Source organism: Micromys minutus (genome assembly GCF_963924665.1).
Source record: "Micromys minutus genome assembly, chromosome: 13".
Taxonomy (NCBI): domain Eukaryota; kingdom Metazoa; phylum Chordata; class Mammalia; order Rodentia; family Muridae; genus Micromys; species Micromys minutus.
Window position 1 is genome coordinate 6,428,800 of NC_137982.1, and position 23,665 is coordinate 6,452,464.

A 23,665-nucleotide genomic window follows, 5' to 3' on the forward strand; every position below is an offset into this window, starting at 1 on the left:
AGGCCAAGGCTCCAACCCAGACTTACTAGGTCCCCCAGGACCACAGGCCGATTAGGAACCCGCTTAAAAAAAAAAGTACACACACACACACACACACACACACACACACACACACACACACACACACAAACTGTGCATGCTCTGGTGCTTAGTGAGGTCATAGAACCTTCGCATACTGGCAAAACCAGACAAGAATTACATTCCTGTGTAGCCAGAGATGAGGTAGGCAAAGGAGGTGCAATTGTGGGAGACCACTGGAGCTCCCTCAGCCCCTTTCTGAGGTAGCCCAGACTGGTATCCAACTCACAGATTCCCTTGCTTCTGTGGAGACCCTTTAATATTAGGAACCTGAAGGTATGAACTGACAAATAAGCCAGACTGGGCCAGGCAAATGGGGCAGGAGTGCGTGTGTGCCCATTCCTCGCAGCGGAACTAGAGGAACTGGAATCTGGCCTAGACTGGAAGTAGGTCTGTCTGGAGAGAGTGGGTTCAGAAAGGGAGGTGTGACTGTTTCCTCAAGAATGTTTTGGGAAAACAGAGAAGGGTAGATGGAACATCAGGACTATAATGAAAATGCTCCCAAGTAGCTTCACTACATAGTGTAACTGACATAACTGTAGCATTCCATCTAAGATATCTAAAACGTGCTACATCCCAGAAGTTAGGACCAATAATCTTTTAACAGAAAGGGTTTGTCAGTAAAGGACAGAAAAAAAAAAATCGCTCTAGGTCTTTGACCTCAGTTTACATTTATGGACAGGAAGTCAGAACCTGCAGGACGAGGAAAAATGATGCTAAGGCAAACTTGGCTTCATAGTGAGGTACAAATTTTTGTTTTCAAAAATGGGTCGGTTGAGAGCCGGTGGTGCTGAGGCTCCCTCTCCACCGCGCTCTGGGTTCTCGGGAGTCTTAACTGGGCGCAGGTGCCAGCCGAACCAAAGCTCCCACCAAAGTGCAACACGCCCCCCGAGATAGCGCTTGATTGGCTCGCCTTTCCCACACTCCGAGCCAAGCTTACCATTTGATTGGCTGTTCTGCTCTCTGTCCTGCGCTGGAGCCATCCATTCTCTTGATTGGCTAGACAACTACCTGAGCTCGCACGTGATTGGGCACTGGCAAAGCAGCGAGGGTCCCCGCTTTCTGATTCGCCGCACGGGCCAGCCTCACGGCCTGCACACTGAATGGCTGCGCCACTACCTGCAATCGGCCTCGGATTGGGTGCGTGGCGTCTCCCCGGCGTGATAGGTCAGGACCACCGCCCCCCTTGCTCCCCATTGGCTGCTCGGCGAAGCCCGGTCTCCGGGTAAGATGGCAGCGGACGGACAGTGCTCGCTCCCCGCTTCATGGCGGCCAGTGACCCTCACCCACGTCGAATACCCTGCAGGTAAGAGCCTGCCTCGGTTCCGAGGACGTTCTCCCGGAGCCGGCGTCTCAGCTCCGGGCGTTCGGGGCCGCGCGGGCCGTCTTAGGGGCGCGGCGGAACCGCGGTGGGAACTGTCAAACAGCGAGCCTTGGAGGGGCTCGGCCAGCGCGCGCGTCGCGCAGGCGCAGTGGAACGGCGATGAGCTGGGAGAAATTGTGAGCGGCTGGCTCGTACGCTCTGCGGCTGCGCGGCCGAGTCGCTCTCCGGGGTCCCAGGGTACTGGTGGGCTGTCCTGGGCAGGGGGTCTGTGTAGGGCAGGCGAGGATCTGGGCCTGGACTTTGTCCCTTGTGCCCCGCCCTCCCCCGAGCCAGAGAGGCCGCACTCCTACTTGGGCGTGCAGGGAGTGCCAGTTTCCTTCACTATGCAGCTGGCTGCTCGCTGGAGAAAGCTCCCAGTTGCAGGGAGTGTGCAAGCCCAGGCCAGGTTTGGGAGAATTTGTGGCGCCACGCCCTGAGCAGCACGGCAGAGGCCAGCCGCCAAGTGGGCATGCAGCCCCCGGGAGCTTGACTTGTAAGAGCTTCCATCTGACACGCCTCTGGGAGTGCCCGCCTCTCTGGTGGGAAGGTCCATTAGCCACGGTTCTGAAGTTCCGGCTAGGCTCGGTAGAGTGGAGCGGAGCTTAGGCCTTGGGGTGAGACGTTTCCGGGCTCCAGGGTAGGCACCACCCCTCTAGTCACTTCATCTTAAGTGGCTCCAAGTACAGTGTCTCCTTTCTGTAATGGTGTGTGACTCAAATGACCTGAAAGGTGCTGGGCACAGAGCCTGGCCCACGGTACACACCCAGTAAATACCTGTAGTTTATATCTCTAGATTGCCAGCGCCCTCCCAGGGTAAATGTTTGTTGCCCAGCAGCCACGGGCCCCTTGCTGGCCTCTGGTTGTCCAGGAAGGGCCTGTTCTCTTGGGTAGAAGCCCTGAGAACTTGGGTCTGCTGAGAACACAGGGCTACAGGCCAGAACTTTGGCTCTGAGTGTTCTGGGTTATACTTAAGGTGTGGTAGTCCTGCCCAGGGATGGGCCCTATCAAAGTGCCCGTTCATTATCCATCCACCCACCTACCCACCCACCCATCCATCCATCCATTCTGCATCCCCTTAGCATCTCCCAAGTGCTAGGCCCTGGGCCAGCTTGGGGTTTGGAATGATGAAGTCCCTGCACTATTGCTCTGTGGAAAGTTTCTGCTCCAGAGGAGGGAAACCAGGCCTGGAAAAAGGGAGAGACTTAACTTTCCAGACTTTCCCTCCCTGTCTTCAGAGTAGCTTCTTGGAGGGCTGGTGGCCTTTCAGGTGAGAAGGCCCCTGCAGCTATGAATAGCGTGACACATACAGGCTGTGTGTGATGTGGGACCTGGTTGAGCCTGAGAACATGTCAAGGTACTTCCACACTTCATGTCACTCAATACACTGAACATGCTTCTTTCATGCCTAAGCTCTGTGGCAGGTGTGTTATACATTGCTACACTTGGTCAGGAGGGTATGGAGACCTTGTCACTACCCTCGTGGGACCTAAAGTACAGAGGGCAAAGAGAGGTCTCACACAGCTACTTACACTAACCAGTAGGTCATGAACCATATCCCAATCACACATCTCCATTAGTCAGGCTGAGAGTTTTGGGACTGTGGGATTTGTGGCTGATCTTAGCTTTTGTTCTTTGAGTTCACCTAGGCAGCATCCTAGGTGGGGGAAGCCACGTGTGCATGGGTCCAGAAGTAGGACAGCACAGTGTGTTCAGGGAGCCAGAGGAATGTTCTTGCAACTGGAGCAGAGGGTGGGAGGGAAGTGGGCCAGGTCTGCCCAGAGTCTGGTAAGCAGGGCCTAAGAAAACATCCCAAGGGGAGGCGTGTGGACTAAAGAGAGCTGAGGCTAGAGCCCCTGGCCTCAGGAAAACCTGAGGCTCTTGCTTGCTATAAGGCAACCTGAGGAATTTGGTCAGAGGTTCAGGGACCCTAGTGTGCCCTGGCCTCCGTAGCCCAGAAATTATCAGTTGAGCTGTGACAGAGTCAGGATCTCAGGGATGGGAAGACATGGGCTCTGAGAAGGGAGAGCACTCAGAGTTCCTTAGTGGGATGTGGGAGCATCAGCATTTGAACCTATGTTTCTGGCCAACTCTAAGCCAGTCTTTCCTGGTAGGGCCAGATAAGGTATATGTGAGTCTATCCCTTGGGGCCTGGAATTTGCTCTCTGCCCTCTGTGGGTCTATGCCTGTTTGTGTAAAGCCAGACTGTTAGTGTGGACCATTTCCCATCCTGTGATCACCTAGCCTCTGTGATCGCCACTGTGTGAGTGGTATCTGTTCCAGAGTTCTTTGCCAGGCATTTTACCTCACTTTTACACAGTTCTGGAAGATACATCCCAAAGGAAACAAAGTAGAGGATTAGGGAGGTAAACTTGCCTAAGGCCTGAAAGTGACTGGTGGCACCTGGCTTACAGTAGCTTTTTAGTCTGCCCCCTTGTTTCAGTGGTGACTGTGGCCTGAGCACAGGGTCTTGCCTGTCTAAAGACATGACTCTAATCTTAGATTCTGCCTCTCAGGCCAGTGGTCCTCACTGCCTCCCTCCAGGGTCTGCCAGGAGAGGAAGCACACTGCCTTGCCTATGGAGAAGCTTTGAGAACTGGCTGACTGCTGTGGGTGGCCACTTTGAGACGGTTCCACTGGAGAGTCCAGTGGCTATATCTGGAGAACACAGGTGTCTCCAGAGGCCCCAGCCCCATGGGGGCAGCCCAGACACATGCCAGATCGGACCTCGGGATTCAGGGCCCCCTCTGGCAGAGCGATCGGTTTAATATCTTGACCAGGCCAGACATTTGCGTCCATCCAGGTCCCATGTCTTTCTGATTGTGTAACTTGAACAAGTCACATAACCATGCTGAGACTCGCTTCCTTCTGTAAAATGGGAACAAAGAAACAACTTCTTGAAACTCATGGTGTATGGGTACCTTACAACTGGGGGGGGGGGGGAAGGGGGGAGAGTTGGGATGTCCATGACTGTGGCCCTGGGCTCTAGGACCTCCCCTTTTGTCTCATGCTGTTACTCTGTTCCCACAGGTGATCTGTCTGGCCACCTCCTGGCCTACCTGAGCCTCAGCCCTATTTTTGTTATTGTTGGTTTTGTGACTCTCATCATATTCAAGCGGGAGCTACACACGGTGAGCTTTGGCCACATCCACTGCCCAGAACTCTCTTTTGGTCTATGGTGCCTTCCCCTGCAAAGTCTGTAGGGGTCTCCTGGCTGCTCCAGGTCATTCACTCATTGGTCTGGGCTGTCCACTGAGAGGCCACTGTCACAGGGACTGGGTGTTAGCTCCAGGCATGCAGAGGCCCAGTGAGTGCCCATCTTTCCCAGCAGATTTCATTCCTTGGGGGACTGGCACTGAATGAGGGCGTCAACTGGCTGATCAAACACGTCATCCAGGAGCCTCGGCCCTGTGGAGGTAGGGCAGAGACTTTGAGGACCCAGGGCTTCACGTTGGACATTGTGAGGGAAACTGTATCTTCCCATGATGCCCTGTTCTTTTTCTCCCCCAGGCCCGCACACAGCAGTGGGCACTAAATACGGGATGCCCTCCAGTCATTCCCAGTTCATGTGGTTCTTCTCAGTCTATTCCTTCCTTTTCCTGTATTTAAGGTGAGAGCCCCATCCATGCCCTGCTGTGTAGCTCTGCTCTGCTGGGGACTGCTGCACTAAGCTTTTGAATGGGACCAGGGGCTGTTGGGAGGCCTGGATTCAGGTTGTAAGCTGAGGCTGTCTGATGCGCCTCTTTTCCCAGAATGCACCAAACAAATAACGCCAGGTTCTTGGACTTGCTGTGGAGGCACGTGCTGTCTCTAGGGCTCCTCACCGCGGCCTTTCTAGTCTCCTATAGCAGGTATGGAGGGAGGAGGAGCCCTACCCTGCAACCTGCCCAGCTGGGGTCCTGTTAGGTCTTAGTCACTTTTGAACAGTGTCTGTGGACCTGGGCCCAGACACTCACTGTAGTTTATGACTGGGAAAAGAACCCAGTCTTTAATTTTAACAGACAGGGCTCCAGATGCCCTTTCCAATGTAGCAGATAAGCAATGGTTTTAACATTAGCTTCTTGCATTAGCCATTTGTTCCCAGCTTTCTGGGGGTGGGGAGTGGAGTGGGGGCTATGCTTAAGAGCTGGACAGAAAGGAGCAGGTGTGGAGATGGGTGTGTTCTCCATCCCTGCTGCCCTCTGGATGTGTCCACTCTGTCTGTGTGTGTCTTCACACCTATACCTAGGCTCCTGAGGAACCTGTTAGGAACATTAGGCCTGGGATATTGTATAGGCCTTACCTGGCTGGCTCTCATGAATTTCCTTTCTGGCCTTGTTCCAGGGTCTACCTGCTGTACCACACCTGGAGCCAGGTGTTTTATGGGGGTGTTGCTGGAAGCCTCATGGCCATCGCCTGGTTCATCATCACCCAAGAAATCCTCACCCCATTGTTCCCCAGGATAGCAGCCTGGTAACCACTTCCCCTTTCCAGCTCTGTCCCTGCCCCTCCTGCAGTTATGTCTGTGAAGAGCTTTGTGTCCTGGATGGTCCAGTGTCCAGGCCTCTCCTGGCTACCATCTCCCCCAGGGGCTTATGAGTCTCCTGGGCTCAGCAGCCAGAGTGCCTTAGCACATAGAGACTTAGAAGGTAGCCAGAGTCTTGTAGAGTTGTGGAGGAGGCTGTAGGGGCACCAGGAACTATTGGGACAACTGGCTTGGTGGCTTGCTCACACCCTCACTGTGGCCCTGGCTTTTGGTTATCTGTCTTTCCAGGCCCATCTCTGAGTTTTTCCTCATCCGGGACACGAGCCTCATTCCCAATGTGCTCTGGTTTGAGTACACAGTGACCAGGGCAGAAGCCAGGTGAGTTAAGGGGACAGCAGCCATCACTGTTCACCCCAACCTGTTTGGAAGGCTCCTCAGAAGCTAGACACTGCTTCTATTTCTGACATTGACATATGCTATGCTCCCATTTTTTCAGGTGGGTAAGCTGAGGCTCAGAGGGAACGAAGTTGCTTAAGCTCTGTCTGTTAGTGGGTGAGAGAGCAGATAGGAAACTACTGGCCTAGTGTGTCTGTTTTTACTTCTAAAGCCCAAGTCCAGAGAGCTAGGCCTTGGGGGTTTCAGGGCCTATGAGTGTGACCATCCTCAGAGATGATAAGCTTTCTGTTAGGTGGGTAAGCTCAGGCTGAGCTGGAGGCCAGTGTGAAGCTGATTACAATTTGGGGCAAAGCTGGACTTTGGTGTCTCCTGACTCATGCTCTACTACTTACCTTTCCCCATCTGGGGTGGAGTAATTAAGGGCTGGGGACAGCCAACTTCTTCCTAGGTCTGAGGGGAGCTGAAGCAGGTCAGGCACCAGAGAAAGCCTGGGAGACCTTCCAAGAGGGACAGGAGCCATTGGGAAGGGCAGAGCAGGGGAGGTGTCCAGTAGCTGAGCAATGTGTTAGTACACCAAGGTCCACATTATCCTAACGAGCTTAAGAGTAAAGCCTGGATCCATGAGGAAAGGGGATTTGAGGGTTAGGGCAAGGCAATCCCATTAGTGGCAGAAAGGCCCCAGATGCCTCAGGCTCAGCTCCACCTGGCTGAGTGGCCAGCGCTATCTTGCTCACCCTCAGCCACCTGCCATCATTCTCTCCCTGGCTGAGCACAGAGCGAGACAGCCACGCTCCCACCCTTCTGGTGTTCAAAGCAGCAGGGACCCATGAGAAAGGAAGGGCCAGCCACAAGATCCATGTTTCGGAGCGAGGCTCAGAGGCTTAGAGAGTAACAGGGTCCCAGAGTAGAGCAGGATGGTCGACCCTCCCAGGAGGAAGCAGACCTTTGCAGCAGGGCTGACAGAGAGGCATTTGAGAAAAGGAACAGCATGCATGATGCTCTTGAGACACAGATCCATGTGTGACAGCCAGAGGAGCAGGTTGGGGGCCTGGGGCCACATGACACCAGACTGTGGGCCACATTAGTTAGCCTTCTAGTTCTACAGGTACCTCACACAAGCACTGTTCTTGCTGAGCCTCAGCCAGCCTTCTAGAGAATAGCAGAGATTCTGCTTCCATCCTGGGAACCCCTTCCTCTGCTTGCATCATCTTGCAGGAAGAGCATACCACCTTTCTGTAGCTGCTGTGGGGGTAGCAGAAGAACCTTCTTGGGCTTACTTCTCTGTAAAGGAACTCCCCACTATTAGTCAGGCCCAGCCAAGTGTCCCGACCCTGGCTCACTTCCTGAGTTCGAAACCTGGGTTCCTATGATATGGCCCAGCCAAATGTTCTTCAGGTTCTAGCCCATGGCAGGAGCTCTGATTGACCTGGCTCTGACCTGGGTGGCTATGGTTTGGTGTTGAGACTAAGCAGGGAGAGAGGACAGTTGTGGGACTGACTGGCCACTCAGTACCAGACATCCCCAGATCTAAGCCAGCCCCGTTTTGCAGGAACAGACAACGCAAACTGGGGACAAAACTGCAGTGACTGGTTGGTGTGGCTGGATCAAGCCTCCGAATCTGGCATGCACCATGCCTTGCAGGATGGACAGAATGATGGATGGAGGGTGAAGCAGAGGCCTCTACAGACCTGAGTCACCAAGTGGAGCCTTTTTTTTCCCTTATTTTAATTTTAATGGACACGGTGGACCAAAGTGCTGAGTCAGGTCCTCAGCCAGGACCCTAGGGAGGGCCTGCTGTGTGTGGGTCACATGGCCAGAGCCCCTGTCTCTGCTGCTGCCAGCTCCTGACTGGGTAGGCCTCAGTGTGTGGGGAGAGCACAGGGATAGCGCTTGTACCTCTGATCCTGAGATCAGGAACTCCAGGTAGCGAAATGCACACTATTTATTCTTTCGGAATTGTAGAGTTCATGCTGAAGAGGCTGCTCTGTGGCAGCTGCCCTGTGTACAAAGGGCCCAGGTTAGCTCCCAGACCCTGTGCTCTGAGCCTTGGGCAGGACAGCCTGCCTCCTGCTGGGCCTGAGCAGGGCCTGGGGCCCAAGAGTGAGGCATCCCCTGCTGTCCCTGCCACCATTGCCATTCCAGAACCCTGTCAGTGTTTCCTTGTCTGGGGCAAGGCCCAGAGCCAGCACCCATCCGTCCCTCTGTCTGGCTGGGCTGTTGGCTTGTGTTTTTCCCTGTATCAACCCGACATCATAAGGGCTTTCTCTGGTCCTCTCTCCCTTCCTGACAAAAGAGCCTGCACATAGGGGTGAGTATACCCAAACGTTTACAGCTCCTTTTGTCTGGCCATCGGTAGCAGTCTGTCTTCATCCCCACTTGAACAAAAGAGAAGAACCAAGAGTTGGGATCGCCTGCCCCGTGTGCTCTGGATTTGTCCCTGTTCTTCCTGGCCTGCCCTGGAGGCTGGAAACCAGTGCAGGTTGACACTGGAGTCTGCCTGGGTGTGGGCTCTCTGATTCCCACCTTCCCAGCTTTGAGGATCCCCTTTTAAAAGCCTCTCTCCAGGTTGGCCTGCCACAGCTGTGGAGATGCTTCCAGAGCTGTTTGAGCCCTCCCCTTTCCCTGTGGAGGCCCCTAGCCTGCTGCTGAAGCACAAATGTTTGGTGCTTTCCTCTGTGTTTGTTAAAGGCCGTGTCCAAGCCCCTCAGATGCCAGGGCCAGGGCTGGTTTCTAAGGAGGTAGGTCAGTCACATCCCCTCCCCTTCCCTTAGGATTTTTATTTTTTACTTTTTGCCTGAGACAAGCCAAGTGTGAGGTGGTTTAAGAAAACAAATGAAATTGTTTACTATTGTTTTAAAATAAAATCTGAAACTCTGGAAGTTGAGCACACATTACTTGAGCTCCTGAAAGGAGGCAGCCGGGGCACACATGGCCTCAGGGACAAGGATGTGGTAAGACTGTGAAGTCACAAGCATTTCCAGTATATTTAGTCCCCTCTAGCCCCCAAAGTGAGGGCTTAAATGGCCCCAACATCTGCCACAGGCCTGTCAGCCTCTGGTGCCAATACCAGTGATGTCTGGTCTGTTCTCCTGTCAAAAGCCCTCCCTGTCTGGCTACCTCTGGCCAAGTTTTCTTCCACATCATAGTCCTGAGGACTGGGGAACATCTGCCCTCACACAGCGTCCATGTCCAACCTCACTTGCATTGTCTGCCTCAGGAGAACTGCCTGCCACCAAGCTTGTGGCCTTGCAGCACAGACTGAGCACAGGCTGGCCTGAGGCATGTAGTTTTCACAGCCACTCTCTTGTTGAGAGATATGGGAGATAGACCCTCACGTGGAGCAGTTGGATAGGGGAAGCCAGAATCTTGGCAATTGTGACTACTAACTAGTAGTGACCCCAGCAGAATGTATTCTAGACTTCAAATTATTTGTTCTTACAGTGGAGTCCAGCTCTTCTCTGCAGCCCAGTCTGAACTAGGACACGCCTCTGGGGAAATCTGGTTAACCCCTGCTAACACCCTGGCTAGGCAGTTCCTTTCTGTATGTCTACTTGCTGCCCTGGGACAGCTGAGGGGTGTGTGCTGTGAACCTGGGTGAGCTGAGCTTCAGAATCTCAGACCTTCCCTGCCTTACAGATGACTAATGTACCCTTGGGAGCCTGCCATTTAGAAGGAGTGACATTAACTTCTCTGAGGTGGTTTCATCATATGAGAACTGGTACATGTTGGAGGCCCTACCGAAGATGACCACACAGGTCAATCAGATCATGAAGCACTTCCTTCACAGGTGTGCCAACCTCCCAGCCCCCACATCCCAAGCACATATATACCCAGGACTTTCAGTACATGTACCCTCTAACAGGTGTCAGGGTTGGGGACTCTGATAGTGGTTGCTTCTCCATCTCACTTCAGTCAGCATTTGCTAGCATCAGCCAGGCCTCTAGTGTGTCTCTGCTCCATTACCCCTCCTGCGGAGTTCCGTGCAGAGCAGCTGCACCTGGCTTTGGGCTGGTGAGTGTTTGCCACACCAGATCTATAGCTTCCACTAACCATGGGACTTGGGAAGGCCTAAACCAGGACAGGTAGGTGGCTCATTAGGGGTTGGCAACATCCTTTGGCTCAGCACCTCAGCTCTCATAGCTCAGCCCGAGGAGGTTTTCTCTGGGAGCTTGCTGGCCCACTAGCTGCTTGGACACTAGCTCCCTGAAGCACAGACAAGTAGACGATGGCAAGGCAAAGGCATCTGCCCTACTTGCCCCTCAGCTGAGTCAACTTTACCAGCACTCTTCCTTTTATTGATCACCCGGCATAATCACGTTATGCAACATGACTGTGGCAAGAATCACGCTGAATGGAAGCAAGACATCTGGGGCTCAAGAGTCACTGGAGTGTGGCAGCTGGGAGAGGGCATCTTGAGGTGGGGTGTTGGAGGCTAGGCCTCAGGTGTCCCTTGGGCTATAAAGACTTAACCCTTAGCTACAGAGAGGTTGAGAGCCCCCATTAATAGATATTCCTCTGACTCCTGGTCCTTGGGCATTTACCGATGAAGACAGAGTTTGGCTTGGCTGTGGAGATGAGATTGACCAGGGCTGAGGAACGGGACTCTTCACAGCCCCTGCTGTGAGAAGGGATGGCCTGACTAGTTCCCTTCCCATCTTAGTCTTGTTCAGCCTCTGGACTCAGCCCTGCACATGGACTCCAGCAGGTGCTGAGGACAGGGCATGGAAGGCACTTGGCTTGGACCTTGGGGCCCTGCTAGAGAATGCTTATCTGGCTCAGTCAAACTGGAGGGCACGGGAGCCAAGGAAGTGAGCCATGGCAGGTGTCCATTCCAAAGTAGGCTTGGCTGTGGAACTGGGTGGGCCTGGGCTCAGAGCTTGGCTCTGGGGTGGTTCTGGAGCAGGGTGCGCATGTCTAGCAGAGCTTTCTCCAAGTAGTGAGCCATGCGGGCGGCGTTGGTCTCAGCGCAGCTGTTGTAGGCTGACACGGAAAAGTTGATATGGGCCTCCATGGGATTGTAGCAGATGCCATAACCATCTGGGACCACAGGTCCGAAGAACATGACACAGTCTGTCTTGGCAGGAACCTGGGGACAGCAGGATCTAAGCTTTCATACCCAGGCCTGTGGTGGCCCTCCTGCCCCTTGGGTGTATCAGTTTGCCTCTGCATCTACTCCTTTCCTGTGCTTTTTCCCTTTTCTCCACAGGGTGGGCCTTCCTTCATGTTCCTGGAGGGAGCAGTAGTGCTCCCTCTGCACTCCTCAGGGTTCCTGCGGTGCTTCCTCTGCTCTCCTCAGGGCTCCTGCGGTGCTCCCTCTGCACTCCTCAGGGCTCCCAGCACTGCCCTGAGTCCATGCCTGCCTCCTTGCCTGTGCTCCACAAATACTGTACGCTTCCTGGGACTGTGTCCCAGCACCTAGCACATACCATTGGTACTCACCAGGTAGTCAGTTACAGCTGCCAAGGAGTGAATGCAACATTCTCCCTCTAAGAGGCCTACGCCTTCCCAGTTTTGTTATAGCAGTGTCGCTACCCCCGAGTTCCTGCTTGCGAACCCATTTATTTTGGCAGTGAGCCTCTGGTGACATTTGTGGGCCACATCACCAATAAAGTCCAGCTGCCAGTGGGTTGTGAAGATTATTTATATTTTATATGTGTGTATGCTTGAGTGTAGGGGTGTGTGTGTGTGTGTGTGTGTGTGTGTGTGTGTGTGTGCACGCCCACAGAGGCCAGCAGAGGACATCATATCCCTCAGAATTGAGGTTACAGGTGGTTGTAAACAACCTGATGTGGGTGCTGGGAACTGAACCATGGTCCTTTGGAAGAACAGCAGGTGTTCTACTCACCCCCATCCTGGGACACCTGGGTCGGTGGCCTTACCTGGCTGGTAGAAAGGTTGAAGTGCATAGCAATGGCGTAGGAGGTGTCCATGAAGATGTCAGGCATGCTCACCAGGTCCTCGATGGCCTGCAGTTTCAGACCCAGCAGGTGCCTGTCAAAGGCCTCCCCTCGGATAGCCTGTGTGTGGGAGAGCGGTCAGAGGCAGGTGCTGCAGGGTCACAGGGCATCCCTGCCCTCCTCGGGAACCTATGGCAGTGCTGACCCTTCCATGACATCAAGGTGTTCAGGCAGAATTGTCCTCAACTCCCAGATGGGGAAACCCTGGGTTATAGATGGCAGACTTTAGCCCAGGGAGGCAAGACAGTGCAGGATGAAACCATGACAGCCAGAGAGTGCAGGTAACATGATCAAATGCTTGTATGTGCCATGTAACAAGGGCAGGGCTTATACAGGCTACATAATAATAGGTCATGTCTGTACACTGTTTAACAGGGCACTGTCTTTGTGTGTTGTGTGACGTGGGGCAGTGTGCACTCTATATGACAGGCATGGGCTCACACTGAGAACAGGAGCGGTGTGGAGCACTGGGCCTCTGGAGAGAGTGGGAAACATGGACCCGAGAGCCTGCGCTCACTGTGATCATGGAGCTTGGACCAAGGCAGTTACCAGGACGACCCTGGTTTTACCAACTTTCAAATGGCATTATTAGTTTAAAGTACATTTCCAGGTGCTCCAGAACTCTGGGAAGAGTCAGTTCTTGGCAGGAATGGCCAGGAAGATGGACAGACAGGTGATGGACAGTACGGAACGAGAGCAGGGCTCACTCACTCGATCAGTGTAGGCTCTGTGGGCCTGCACAGCCTTCCGAAGCAGCTCCACCTTCTGCTGCTCCTGGGGGTGGGTGGGGACAGAGAAAGTGAAGAAGCCCTGCCCTTCCTCTCCCTCTCCCACCTTAGCAGCTCTCTCTGTACTCAGCACCACAGCAAGTACTGAATTACCATCTCCTCATTCCTAGAGCCCAGTGCTCACTCGCACGGGAGTGAACACAGGCTGGCATCTCTTAGGGACACATGGTTTTGCCTCGGCAGTCAGAAAGCTCAGATCGAAATTCATGGCTCGATCTTCTGTTAAGTTCCCTTTGCCCACTGGGGCTGAGATACCATAGAGGTGCAATTCATTTGCAGGGAGAGTGAACAGGAAAGCAAGGAGATGGCCCAGGCACAGCCTCCACGCCCTTGCCCCAGACTTCTCACCGGCACTCTGGAGTCATCCATGCCTTTGACAAAAGCCAGCGAGTCTATGGAGGCCGAGCGGATGGTGTCAGTGCGGCCCAGGTGAAACATGCGCAGAGAGGCGCTTTCATATGTGGCACACGCTTGCCCATAGATCCTGGGTGGGAGGCTGGTGTCAGGATGTCAGTTTCTACACCTCCCTCCCTCCTCTGTGGGCAGGTGATCAGGCAGGGCACACCTGTAGTAAGCCAGCTGCAGGGCTATCTGGATGAAGGCATCAGGGCTTAGCTTCTCTGACTTGGGGAAGTCCTTTCCAAAGTGATGGAATACCAGCATCATGATGTCCAGGTCCTGGATCATGCTGGGGTGGAGATGTGGGAGGCATGGGTGAGACGCAGGCATCTGGAAGCCTCATGGCTGGTCCTCCCCTAAGACGGCCCAGCGTGCACTCACATGCTGATGTTCTGTTTGGCCTTCTCTATGTCGTTCTTGATCTCAGGTGTGATGTTGAACCGTAGCTTCTTGGGCATGGGCAGAGGTACCATAGGAGATCGCACGAGCTCAGGTTTTTTTCTACATGGGACAGGGAGGCTTAAGGCTCAAGCTGGTGTCATTAAGCCCAAGAGTGTTCCTGAGACTGAGGTGGGGGGCAGGGAGTCCCTGAAGCTATGGGTAGGAGGTTCAGAGATTGTGGTTAGCCCCTGTGAAAAATGACTTCACTCTAGCTTTCAGGTCAGATGAACGCCAGGTGTAGTGGTGCACACCTTCAGTCCTGTCACTTAGAGGAGCAGAGGCAGGTGGATTTCTGAGTTTGAGGCTAGCCTAGATCAGCTAGGGAATTCTAGGCTATAGTGAGACTGTTTAAAAACAAACAAAGAGAGGCTAGATGGAGTGGGTCTGGGGGAAACAGCCCTGTCCAAAGCCACAAAGTGGGGAAGTTAGGGCTAGAGGTGGACTTCAAAACACTATGGCCTCTGCAGCTTCCTTCAGCCCAGCAGTCACAGGACTGGCTGCTCTGCTCTTCCAGAGGTCCTGAGTTCAAACCACATATGGTTCACAACCTTCTGTAATGGGATCTGATGCCCTCTTCTGGTGTGCATGCAGACAAAGCAACAATATACATAAAATACGTAAACAAACCTTTAAAAAAAATCCTTCTAAGCCAGGCAGTGGTGGCACACACATTTAATCCCAGCACTCAGGAGGCAGAAGCAGGCAGATCTCTGAGTCTGAGGCCAGCCTGGTCTACAGACTGAGTTCCAGGACAGCCAGGGCTACACAGAGAAGCCCTGACTTAAAAATCTAAGAGACAGAGTCACATTGACTCTGTTCTGCAAATGAGAGTAGAGTAACATTTCTCTACAAGCTAAGTCTGTCACCTGCATGCTACCTGCCACCAGGAACTGGGGAATGAGGCTGGAGCCATACTCACGTATACTCCATGACATGGTCCACAAGAGCAACGATGGGGGGCCCTTCTGCAGCTGCATGCTCATAAACCATCCCACAGGAGCCATCTTCTGCCACAATGAACTGTGGATGAGAAAGGACCCATCCTGTCAGCCCCAGATTCCTGGAAGGGGGCTCCTTGACCCACTTGCTCTCTGTGGGTCTCATAGGAAGGGTCCCTGAAGCCATCTCCAGTCCGTGCGCAGATCCACCCAAGCGCTCTATGCTCACATATCTGCGAACAGATCGTCAGAAGCACACCCCAGCACTTCTACTGTGAATGAGCACAGAGGAAAAGTCATACCCAGACTGCTCCATGGATGACATGCTAAAGGGCTCTAATGGGGGTGTCAGTGGCATGCAGGCCTGGTAATGACAGGCTGGTTGCCTGGTAATTACAGCAGCAGCCAACCTCCTCACTTCCTGCCTGCTTCACAAGCAGGAGGCTGGGGATGCTGGGCTTAAGGAGGGGGCAGGAAGTTCAAAGGCTCAGTGAGCCAAACTTTGGGGCCATGGCCCTGCTGGGTTCTCACTTGCCTGCAGTGTCTTGTCGAACCAGCGGTTGCCACTGTTGAACTTGCTGCCACCACCATGTAGCATCTGCCCTGCTACATGGTTACGGTAGACATCATCAGAGACTCTGGGCACTTGCTTGTCCAGGCACACAGTGAAGATGCTCTTCTGGATGGAGTTCACCGACTCCCGGTTTACTTTGTCTGTAGGGGTTGGGGTAGGTGTAGGGAGCTCCAGAGCCTACTGTCTCCTGCTCTGAGCTCTTCTTGCCTTATGCCCCTCTGGGGATGGCAAACAGTAGCTGCCTCAGCTCGGGACCTGTGTGGCATGTAAGGAAGCCCCAGCCCTGAAGTACCTTTAATGAGATTGTTATAGGCCTTGGCCCAGGTGTTTCGGTGGTTGGAGGTTAGGATGCCAACAGGTTCTTTGTTGGATTGCAGTGAGGAGTTCCAGATTTTCTCTAGCTGCACAAAGATCTGATCGGAGGTGAGTGGTGTCCCGTCGCTGTGGTACACGTCCAGCTCGAAGAACTGTGGTGCCACACAGGGAAGAGAGGTGCTGAGTGATCTCAGGCAGAGAGTGACCACCAGCCCCTCCTGGCCTTGGCAATGGAAGTCACAACCAGTGCAGCCTGGGCCAGGGGAGGGGCTGGGGTCGGGTTGGGAGGGGAGGATGGAGGGCTATGGCTAGGCAGTGGTGCCCACCTGGTAGTTATGCACCACGGTTATATGCGAGGGTGGTTTCTTTGACTTTAGGAAGTTCACCACTGAGTCCTGCTTGGGGCCAGGCACACGGCAAGAAGATAGGATCTGATAATACTGGTTCATGCACAGTGGCTGTCCTCCCAGGAACTCAACCGGCAGTGTCTCGCTGTGGGAGGGCACAGGAAGGGACCACTGGGAAGGTGAATGGGGAAGAAGCCAGGGTAGACAGACACCTGCTAGTACTACTTGGATCTGGGCGAGGGACCAATTCCTTGGTGTCTCTACTTGCCACCAGCATGAGCAGGGGTTATTATGGTATAAAGGTGAAAATACAGGTCTTGAGGCTTGTACTTTCTAGGGACTGGACTCCTGTTTATGAGTCACTCACAAACTGCCTCCTCCCTTATCTGGGCTTCAGTTTGTCACGGCAACTGTGATCCATTTTGGCTGAGATGGCAAGGTCACCAGGAGAAGTCCTGGGAGCTGGAGTAGAGGACTTAGATGTATGCACTCTCACCAATCACTGGCCTTAATCCCTTCCAAGGCTAGGCCAACACGATGTGAAAATGACATGGGCCTGCTCAGTGCCTGTGCTGACACACTGGATGCTATGGTATTAGGCAGGCGTGGGAAAGGGTGGTATTCAGGTTGGGGTGGGGCTGCTCACTTGTCAATCATAGACTTGAAATCCAATACGCCCTCGATGAGTTTGGCAGCAAACCTGGAGGATGAAGCAAAGATCTGAAGTCATGTGGACATCCACTTGAGGGCGTTGGGAGGGGATGCCCATCAAGTATGGTAAGGATTGGCCAAGGGTAGGACCTGTGGAATCACCACACCCCTTCAGGAGACACCTAAGGTCTCAGGCAGCAGTGAGACCCTTTCAACCTCTCTTCATCTCCAGTGGGGATGCTGCTGGTGGGAGAGGACCTCAAAGGACCTGGGTACTGCTCAGCAGTGGCACGCTAAGAGGATAAGAGACCAGTGGTGCCTGAGTCCCACCGTGGGCTGGGACAGCCTGAGGTATTCCTCATGTGGAGGTTCATTACTTTGGTGAAAAAGTTAAGGGTACCCTCCAGGGTCCAAGTATCCCTGCTGCCACACCCTTCTCCTTCTGAGTCTTTGTGTCCCCATGACATTGGTATCGACCTCTTCCTCCTTGGGCTATTCAGGATTTCTTGGCTCAAACCAACTCCCCGTCCCAGAATGGATGGATAAAGTAAGATAAGTGACGATATTTATCCAGGATGTGGGAGAACCCAGGCTGAGTCCCATCTGTAACCAGGAGGCCCCGGTTCCTTTGTGTGTGTGTGTGTGTGTGTGTGTGTGTGTGTGTAGCGTAGCCCAGGATCTAGTGCATGCTGGACAATCACCCAGCCACTGAACCACACGTTTTTCTTCCTTTCCCCTCCTGGCTCCTCTCTGTTCTTGCCCTGGTCTCTTTAAGAGAAGCTGGTGTCAGTAATGAGTGGCAGGCTCCTGGGCCGGAGATCCCTGCTGCTAGTATTTTTATCTCTGGTAGGACTGGAACAGGGGCCAGGGCAGGTGACACGGCTGAATGTGGAAAAGGCGACTGTGTATAAAGGTCACTGTGTGACCAGCTGAGTGGGAGGGACTCAGGGCATAGCTGGAGTGTGAAAGATTACAAAGCCCTGGCACCAGAAGCCTGTCCTCTTAAATTAAGTTGTGACCATGAGAGATGGTCCCCTCATTGCTCTGAGCCTCAGTTTCCCATCTGTAAGATGAGACTGTTGGTGGCATAGGAGCACAGGGCCAAGGCCTTTCCAGTTTCCTAGGGTGCAGACTCGAGGGTTCTGGAAACACAGAGAGCCCTGCCCACGGGCACTGCCCAGCTTTGTGCCAGTCTCAGACACTCACCGGAGCTGACCCTGTAGATCCGTGAAGTCCTGCTTGGGCAGTAACACTCCTGGGCTGGAGTAGATGACCACAGGTTGGCGGAACTGGAGATAGGCTGTCTTGAGCCACCACTCAGACAGCTAGACAAGGACCAGAGTAAAGCTGATCAGGAGGTGCACCTGGGGTCCTCTTCCTCCCCAGGACCAATGATCCAGCTGGCCTTGGTGTCCTCTGGCCTCTCTGCAGGACAGTGTCCCAGCAAATGCTGAGGTTCATAGTACCCTTCCCTACCTCCTTCAACATCATCTTCCCCTGAGCTTGTGCAGTTGGCACTGCCAAGAGAATTACCTGGGAAAAACAACTAAAAGCAAACCTGGCAAGGGAACAAACCAGTGAGTAGCTTTCCTGTGTGTATTGTTTCTTTCTGTGTGTATGTGTGCGGGTGAGGCTTGAATCTAGGACTCCACACACACGCTAATAAGCACACATGCCGCCACTGAGTTAGACCCTTACTTTATCTTACAAATTCATTGTCAATGATTATAATACACAAGTAAGTAAAATACATCCCTAGATATATAGAACAAAACACAAGGAATGACATGGAAGAAGAAAGCCCAGCAAGTGGGTTTTCAACCATCTCCAGCTGGGAATTACCCAAGGAGCCAACACCCTGAGTCAGTAGCTCACAGGGACTGATGCTGGCCTTTGACTAGGAGGAGGACATGTGCTTTCATCTCAAAGTCAGGGCAAGTCTAAGTTACTGTAATAGTGAGAACAGGGGTGGCTCCTTTCCTGACCCACAGATGGGGTTTCTTGGGATCAACTCTAGGCCCAGTGTGAATTGTACCCTGAAGGCTTTGTGCTCATTACGACTTACAGTAAGTAGGTGTTTGTCCTTAATTTCCACCTATGTCCCTTTGTTTTTATTTTATTTCATTTATATTGGTCTCACCGTGTATCCGTGGCTGGCCTAGAGCTTTGCAGAGTAGGCTAGCTTCACAGAATCTGCCCATGTGTGTCCCATGCACTAGACATGTACCACCATGCTATACCCTATCTCTTTAGATTCCTAAACCTCAAGACCTAGGCCTCCCTATGTGCTCTATGCCCATCCCAACCAGCATCAGAACATGTCTACATAATGTACAGTGGCTACCCTATGGTATCAGGTCACTCACCGGGGCCCTTGGCAAGAGAAGGGAAGGTGACTTGCTACAAGGCTGTGTAAACATGTGACTGCCATCTGCTGACTCATACCAAGAACTGGACCCCCGGCCCCCAAGGTATGCAGGCCTTCCTGTACATCTCAGGCTCTTCCTGAGAGCTGCTGTGAGGGTGTACACTGTGGTCTACCTCTCTAGGTCTCAGCTTCTTCAGTGGTGGGAAGCAGACAGACCAGGGGCCTTCACACCTGCAGGGATTGCAGGCTACAGTTTGGACAGGGGAGAAGGTGACCCTTGGCAGAGGCAGCAGTGCTTCAAGGGCCCGGTGATGACCCCAACTCTAGTCAGAACCTTTGGCTTCAGACATCCCTTGATTCAATGAAGCTAATAGACCAAAAAATCTAAGGTCCTTTTAAGACCAGAATTCTGATTTCAATAGACAAAGACCCTGAGCTGCTGAGGCTCGGCAAATGCTCGTCCCTAACAACTCCCACCTAGCTCCTGCTTCCCACATGTGGCTCCAGACTTTACTAAGGATACTTCCTATATCCTGTGTGGTCGGGCCAGGTTCACTGCTCTCTACTCCTGCTGAGTCTGTATCTAAAGATCCCACTAGCTCAGATGGAGAATATTTGAAATACAGAAACCTGCATTCATACTGAGTACGTAGACCTTTATTTTGTTTGATAACAATATCGTAAACTGTATAAATAAGAGTGCTTACTCACACAGCCATTATGCTGTGTTAGATTGCCATCATTGGAGAAGACTAGGATCCATGGGAACAGGCATTTAGGAGAGACCAAAATGCTGGACTCCCTAAGGGACTTAAACTTCTATAGCTCTTGTGGGGCCATGGATACTGTTTTTCACCCAGCTGTCCCCTGCAGTCAGCTTCTTCCTTGAGCTTCATATTGGTAACCTTCCTCCCAATTGCTTTTAAAAGAGAACTTCCCACCTTCAGTCTTATTGTATTAGCAAGTACCACTGGCTGTCTTCCAAACAGCCTTGGACCTCATGACTCTGTCTCCCAGTGCCAGGCCCAGGGCACGGACACTCCCCTCTAGGTGAAGCCTCTTCACCGCTCCCTGGCTCCTGCCCTTGTTTCCTTCCCAGTAGCTCCGGCTATCTTTTTTTCCCCCTTAACCTTTGTGTGTAATGCGAATACAGAAATGTGTACCATGTATCTGTGTAGATGTGTTTTATAAACTGAACTAATTTAACTGATTAGAACCAGAGCCAGGAACATGTAAAGCAACCTCAGGCTGGCGCAAATTCCCTGCCTCAGGCAGTCCCACCTAGCTCCCCGGCTACATTCCTTCCCCTGACTGCCCTTCCTGCTCTGATCACACTCCAGCCCAGGCTGTATCCCAAAGCAAGCCATACTGCTACTCTTTCCCTCCTGCCCTCCCTCTGACAGACACTGCCATCTATATTACCTCTGCCTCTTTTCCCCTCAGCCCTGAGGAACCCAGAGTCTTACATGCTAGGGAAATGTTCTACCACAGAGCCATAATCCCAGCCAGTAGGACCTTTCCAAAACTCTCCATGTAATTCCTCTGCTGAACATGACTGCTGATGTACAATCCTGTTTATCACCCTCTCCTTACATGCCGAGTGTTAGCTCTAGGGGTGCTCTGGAGGACCCATGGCCCCTGGGTGACTGTCAAGCCGCCGCCACCTCACTTACCCAGTTCTCCATTTTCTTGGCCCTGCGCTCCAGTCCCTTCTGCAGGCGTTCCCCTACGCCCCCTGAGGTCTGAAACTCGTCCACCAGTTGCTTGGTGTGAGCCCATTCTTCCTCACTCACGATGGGCTGTAGGGCCTTGAGGTAATGGTCCAGGGATTGTTGAAGTGGGGGCACAGGCAGCCTTGGCAGTGCATCCTGGTGGGCCTTGAAGCGACCAGAAATCTTCATCAAGGCGGAGGGCTTGAGGAGGCCCAGGGGTTTTACCTGCGGGATACAGAGCAGCCTACTCATTCTCTCAGACTGAAGCACAGCTCTTTCCAAACTACAGTCCTAGGCTTTTATACACCATCCCCTGGGGCAAAGACAGCTTCATGGGTGGTACCTGCTCTGGATGCCCAGCCCTCAAGGTATAGGAGTCCCGCCTCTCAGGGGCCTAGAGGTACAGGCAAGCTAAGGACATGTGGGGATGAATGACATTATTGGGGTGGCAGAGGTAAGGGGGCCTCCCACCTTTCAGGACGCACAAGCCCCATCATCCTTGCCCTGGGCAGATAAATCAGCCAACAGAGAGGTGGCAGCTGGCACTCTAAGCCGAAGCCCCCAACTTCTCAACTCCCACTTCCAGCTTGAGAAATAGGAGGGAAGTGGAAATGGGGGAGCCAGAGACAGCACCTCTGGGGGAGGGTTAGGCTCTGTGCTTTCTCTTCGCTGTGGGGCGATGGTAAGGGGTGTGGGCAGAGCTGCAGCAAGAGAGCCGAGTAGCCTGGCATGGAGGATGAGAGATAGCACAGAGAGACAGCGGAGGAAACCTCGGAGACTCTGGAGGTGGCAAAAAGCAAGACAGGAAGGGCCCAGGCTGCTGGCACAGTGGCAGGCAAGCGGCAGAAGCGCCATTCCGTACCTTCTCTCTCTGCTGCTCGTCCTCCATGGCAGGACTGAGGATGTGTGAGCCCTGTCTGTCTGCCTGGGCTGGATCTCTAAGCCTAACTGTGCTACCAATTGGACGAGCAGAAACTAGCAAGAGCAGCCACCTGCCTGGACTGGAAAGAGAGGACAAGATTCAGGTGTGAAGGAGTCGTGAGGCAGTAGCCACTGACGTGGTGGCATCTACGGCTGGAGCAGAGGTGTCAACTGGGCTGCAGATGCTGCCTACCTTTCCCTGGCCTCCAGAGGAGGAGGAGGAGGGCAGGTAAGTGGGCTGGAAGTGGGCATGGAAGTAAGAGGAAACCTGGAACTTCTTTCTTCTTTGGATGGGCCCAGCGCCAGGGAGGCAAGCCAAGAGGTATTTAAAAAAATCCACCTGTCAAAATCTTCATAGATCTTTTTGATGTGGGAAAGCTTGGCTGGAGGGTGGAAACAGTCTGTCCGCTAACCTGTGGCCCTGAAATCAGTCCTGCTTAGGAATGGTGCAAGACAGAAAATGCCAGGAAAGGGCCACTAGTGGACAAGGATTGTCGTAAACCTGTCCATGTGTTTCCCTTCTAGACCTAGGGACCTTTGGTGCCCACCCCCCCAAGTCTGTTTTTTCTTTTCTTTTTTTAATGAGTTCTGGATCATTCAGGTTGGATTCAGAAGTAGGGGAGATATGGGGGGGGCAGCAGTACCTCAGTACTTTTAGTATGAATCATAACCCAAAGGACCCTGTCTGTGGGTTGGGCTAAATTTGATTAGCAGAGCCATGGGATTTGATTGTCTCTTTGCTTCAGTCTCCCTAGCATTAAAGTGGTTATGCCCGTATGCTGGTCCCATATGATGTAAAAGCAGTCTTTTGGCTTTTGAGGACCGTGAGGCCTGCCACCTCCTGCCTCCTCCAACCTGTTTTGGGGGCTTTTTAGTACTAATCTCCACCTGAGGTTCTCTTAGCCATATGCATGGAGGAGGGTGAGTATCTGATGAACTCGAGTCTGAGCAACTGGGTAAGATTTGGAGAAGTAGCTCTAGTCTGGGCAGAAGCAACAGCCTAGGGCTGAACACTAGCCCGTAGCCCCCGACAGGTGTCTGAGTCCAAATAATTGAGAGCATGAAGAAATGGAGTGCAAAGGTACAAAAGACTTGAACCTAGGTTTCTCAGGCTTCTGGGTCATTGACACTTAGTGCCATGGGTCTTGAGTTCGATCCCACCCCTTACCTGGTCTCCTCTACCCACCTTGCAGATTGCACCCTACCAGCCGATGTTAGGGTTCTCCTTGACCGCTGGCTGCTACCCTGCAGCCCGAGGCCCGCCCGTCTTGTCCCGTCCAGGGCCGTACTGGGCGTACTCACCACGGTTCTGGCAGCAAAGGCTAACATCGTCCCAGTCTGTTTGCGGACACTCGGTCCGCTCCGCCCCTCGAGCTGGGTAAAGTCTGCGCCACTGCTAGGGTGCTGGGGTCAGTGGGTTCGCGGCTCGGGCTCTAGGTTCAAGGTCGCCGAGTCACTGCCGCTAGCCAGTAGGGGCGGCCCCGCGGCCACCGGGCCGGCGGGCTGCCGGTGTGGCAGGACTCACGGGGCGGAGCTTTGGCGGGTCGCAGTTCCCGGCGGCTAGCCCCGAGCCGGGGGCGGGCCCAGTCTTGGGCGTGGCCACAGAGGGAGGGTCCTGTGCAGACGGACCTCCTGCTCAGCCGTTAGCAGCCAGGCGCTGGGCTTCCGTCATGGGGTCACAACGGTAGTCACTGTCCAGCTCGCGGCCTCCGCCTCCAAAAGCTACCTAAGCTGTCGAGGTGCTCGCGTGCGTCCAAGTCTGTCTGCAGTCCGTCCTTGAACGTCACTCTTTGAGTGGCCGAACTGGGGATTCAGATTACTTGGGTTGGGCCATGCACAAAGATGACAGGTGGCCTTGCTCCACACACACACACACACAAATACTGCTGCCATACCTATTCCCTCTGTCACCCCCCCTCCCACCAAAACAAACAGGGACCCAAACGCCCCGCACA

The 23,665-nt window shown here is 53.4% G+C and overlaps 2 protein-coding genes across 3 annotated transcripts; one reads left to right on the forward strand and one right to left on the reverse strand.

The window, feature by feature from the left end:
- The first annotated feature begins 1,116 nt into the window (after positions 1–1,116).
- On the forward strand, positions 1,117–8,029 carry DOLPP1 (dolichyldiphosphatase 1). The gene is made up of 8 exons (XM_080927724.1): positions 1,117–1,384; positions 4,469–4,569; positions 4,770–4,854; positions 4,949–5,048; positions 5,191–5,289; positions 5,762–5,890; positions 6,192–6,281; positions 7,849–8,029. Exons 1-8 carry the CDS (start codon positions 1,309–1,311, stop codon positions 7,883–7,885), a joined length of 717 nt encoding a protein of 238 aa, XP_080783850.1. The 5' UTR covers positions 1,117–1,308; the 3' UTR covers positions 7,886–8,029.
- Positions 8,030–10,593: 2,564 nt separating this feature from the next.
- Positions 10,594–23,294, reverse strand: CRAT (carnitine O-acetyltransferase). Of its 2 annotated transcripts, none has more exons than XM_080927722.1 (14): positions 23,013–23,294; positions 20,751–21,014; positions 17,916–18,034; positions 16,705–16,758; positions 16,038–16,203; positions 15,689–15,863; positions 15,358–15,536; positions 14,804–14,904; positions 13,825–13,944; positions 13,610–13,732; positions 13,393–13,528; positions 12,968–13,030; positions 12,179–12,316; positions 10,594–11,385 (listed from the first exon to the last, which is right to left on the reverse strand). In XM_080927722.1, exons 1-14 carry the CDS (start codon positions 23,037–23,039, stop codon positions 11,170–11,172), a joined length of 1,881 nt encoding a protein of 626 aa, XP_080783848.1. In that variant the 5' UTR covers positions 23,040–23,294; the 3' UTR covers positions 10,594–11,169. The 2 variants fall into 2 exon arrangements, with proteins under 2 accessions (XP_080783848.1, XP_080783849.1); XM_080927723.1 differs by lacking the exon at positions 23,013–23,294 and adding an exon at positions 22,897–22,989.
- Between the last annotated feature and the right edge of the window lie 371 nt (positions 23,295–23,665).

Bases quoted from the DNA above. Each gene is read 5' to 3' on its own strand.
- DOLPP1 (XM_080927724.1), top strand. From the start codon at position 1,309: ATGGCAGCGGACGGACAGTGCTCGCTCCCCGCTTCATGGCGGCCAGTG. The intron at 4,855-4,948 runs GTAGGGCAGAGA...TTTCTCCCCCAG, and splicing joins GGAGCCTCGGCCCTGTGGAG to GCCCGCACACAGCAGTGGGC. The intron at 6,282-7,848 runs GTGAGTTAAGGG...CCCGTTTTGCAG, and splicing joins GTGACCAGGGCAGAAGCCAG to GAACAGACAACGCAAACTGG.
- CRAT (XM_080927722.1), bottom strand. From the start codon at position 23,039: ATGTTAGCCTTTGCTGCCAGAACCGTG. The intron at 13,733-13,824 runs GTGAGTGCACGC...TCTCCACCCCAG, and splicing joins GCCAAACAGAACATCAGCAT to CATGATCCAGGACCTGGACA. The intron at 11,386-12,178 runs GTAAGGCCACCG...TGCTGTCCCCAG, and splicing joins TCAACCTTTCTACCAGCCAG to GTTCCTGCCAAGACAGACTG.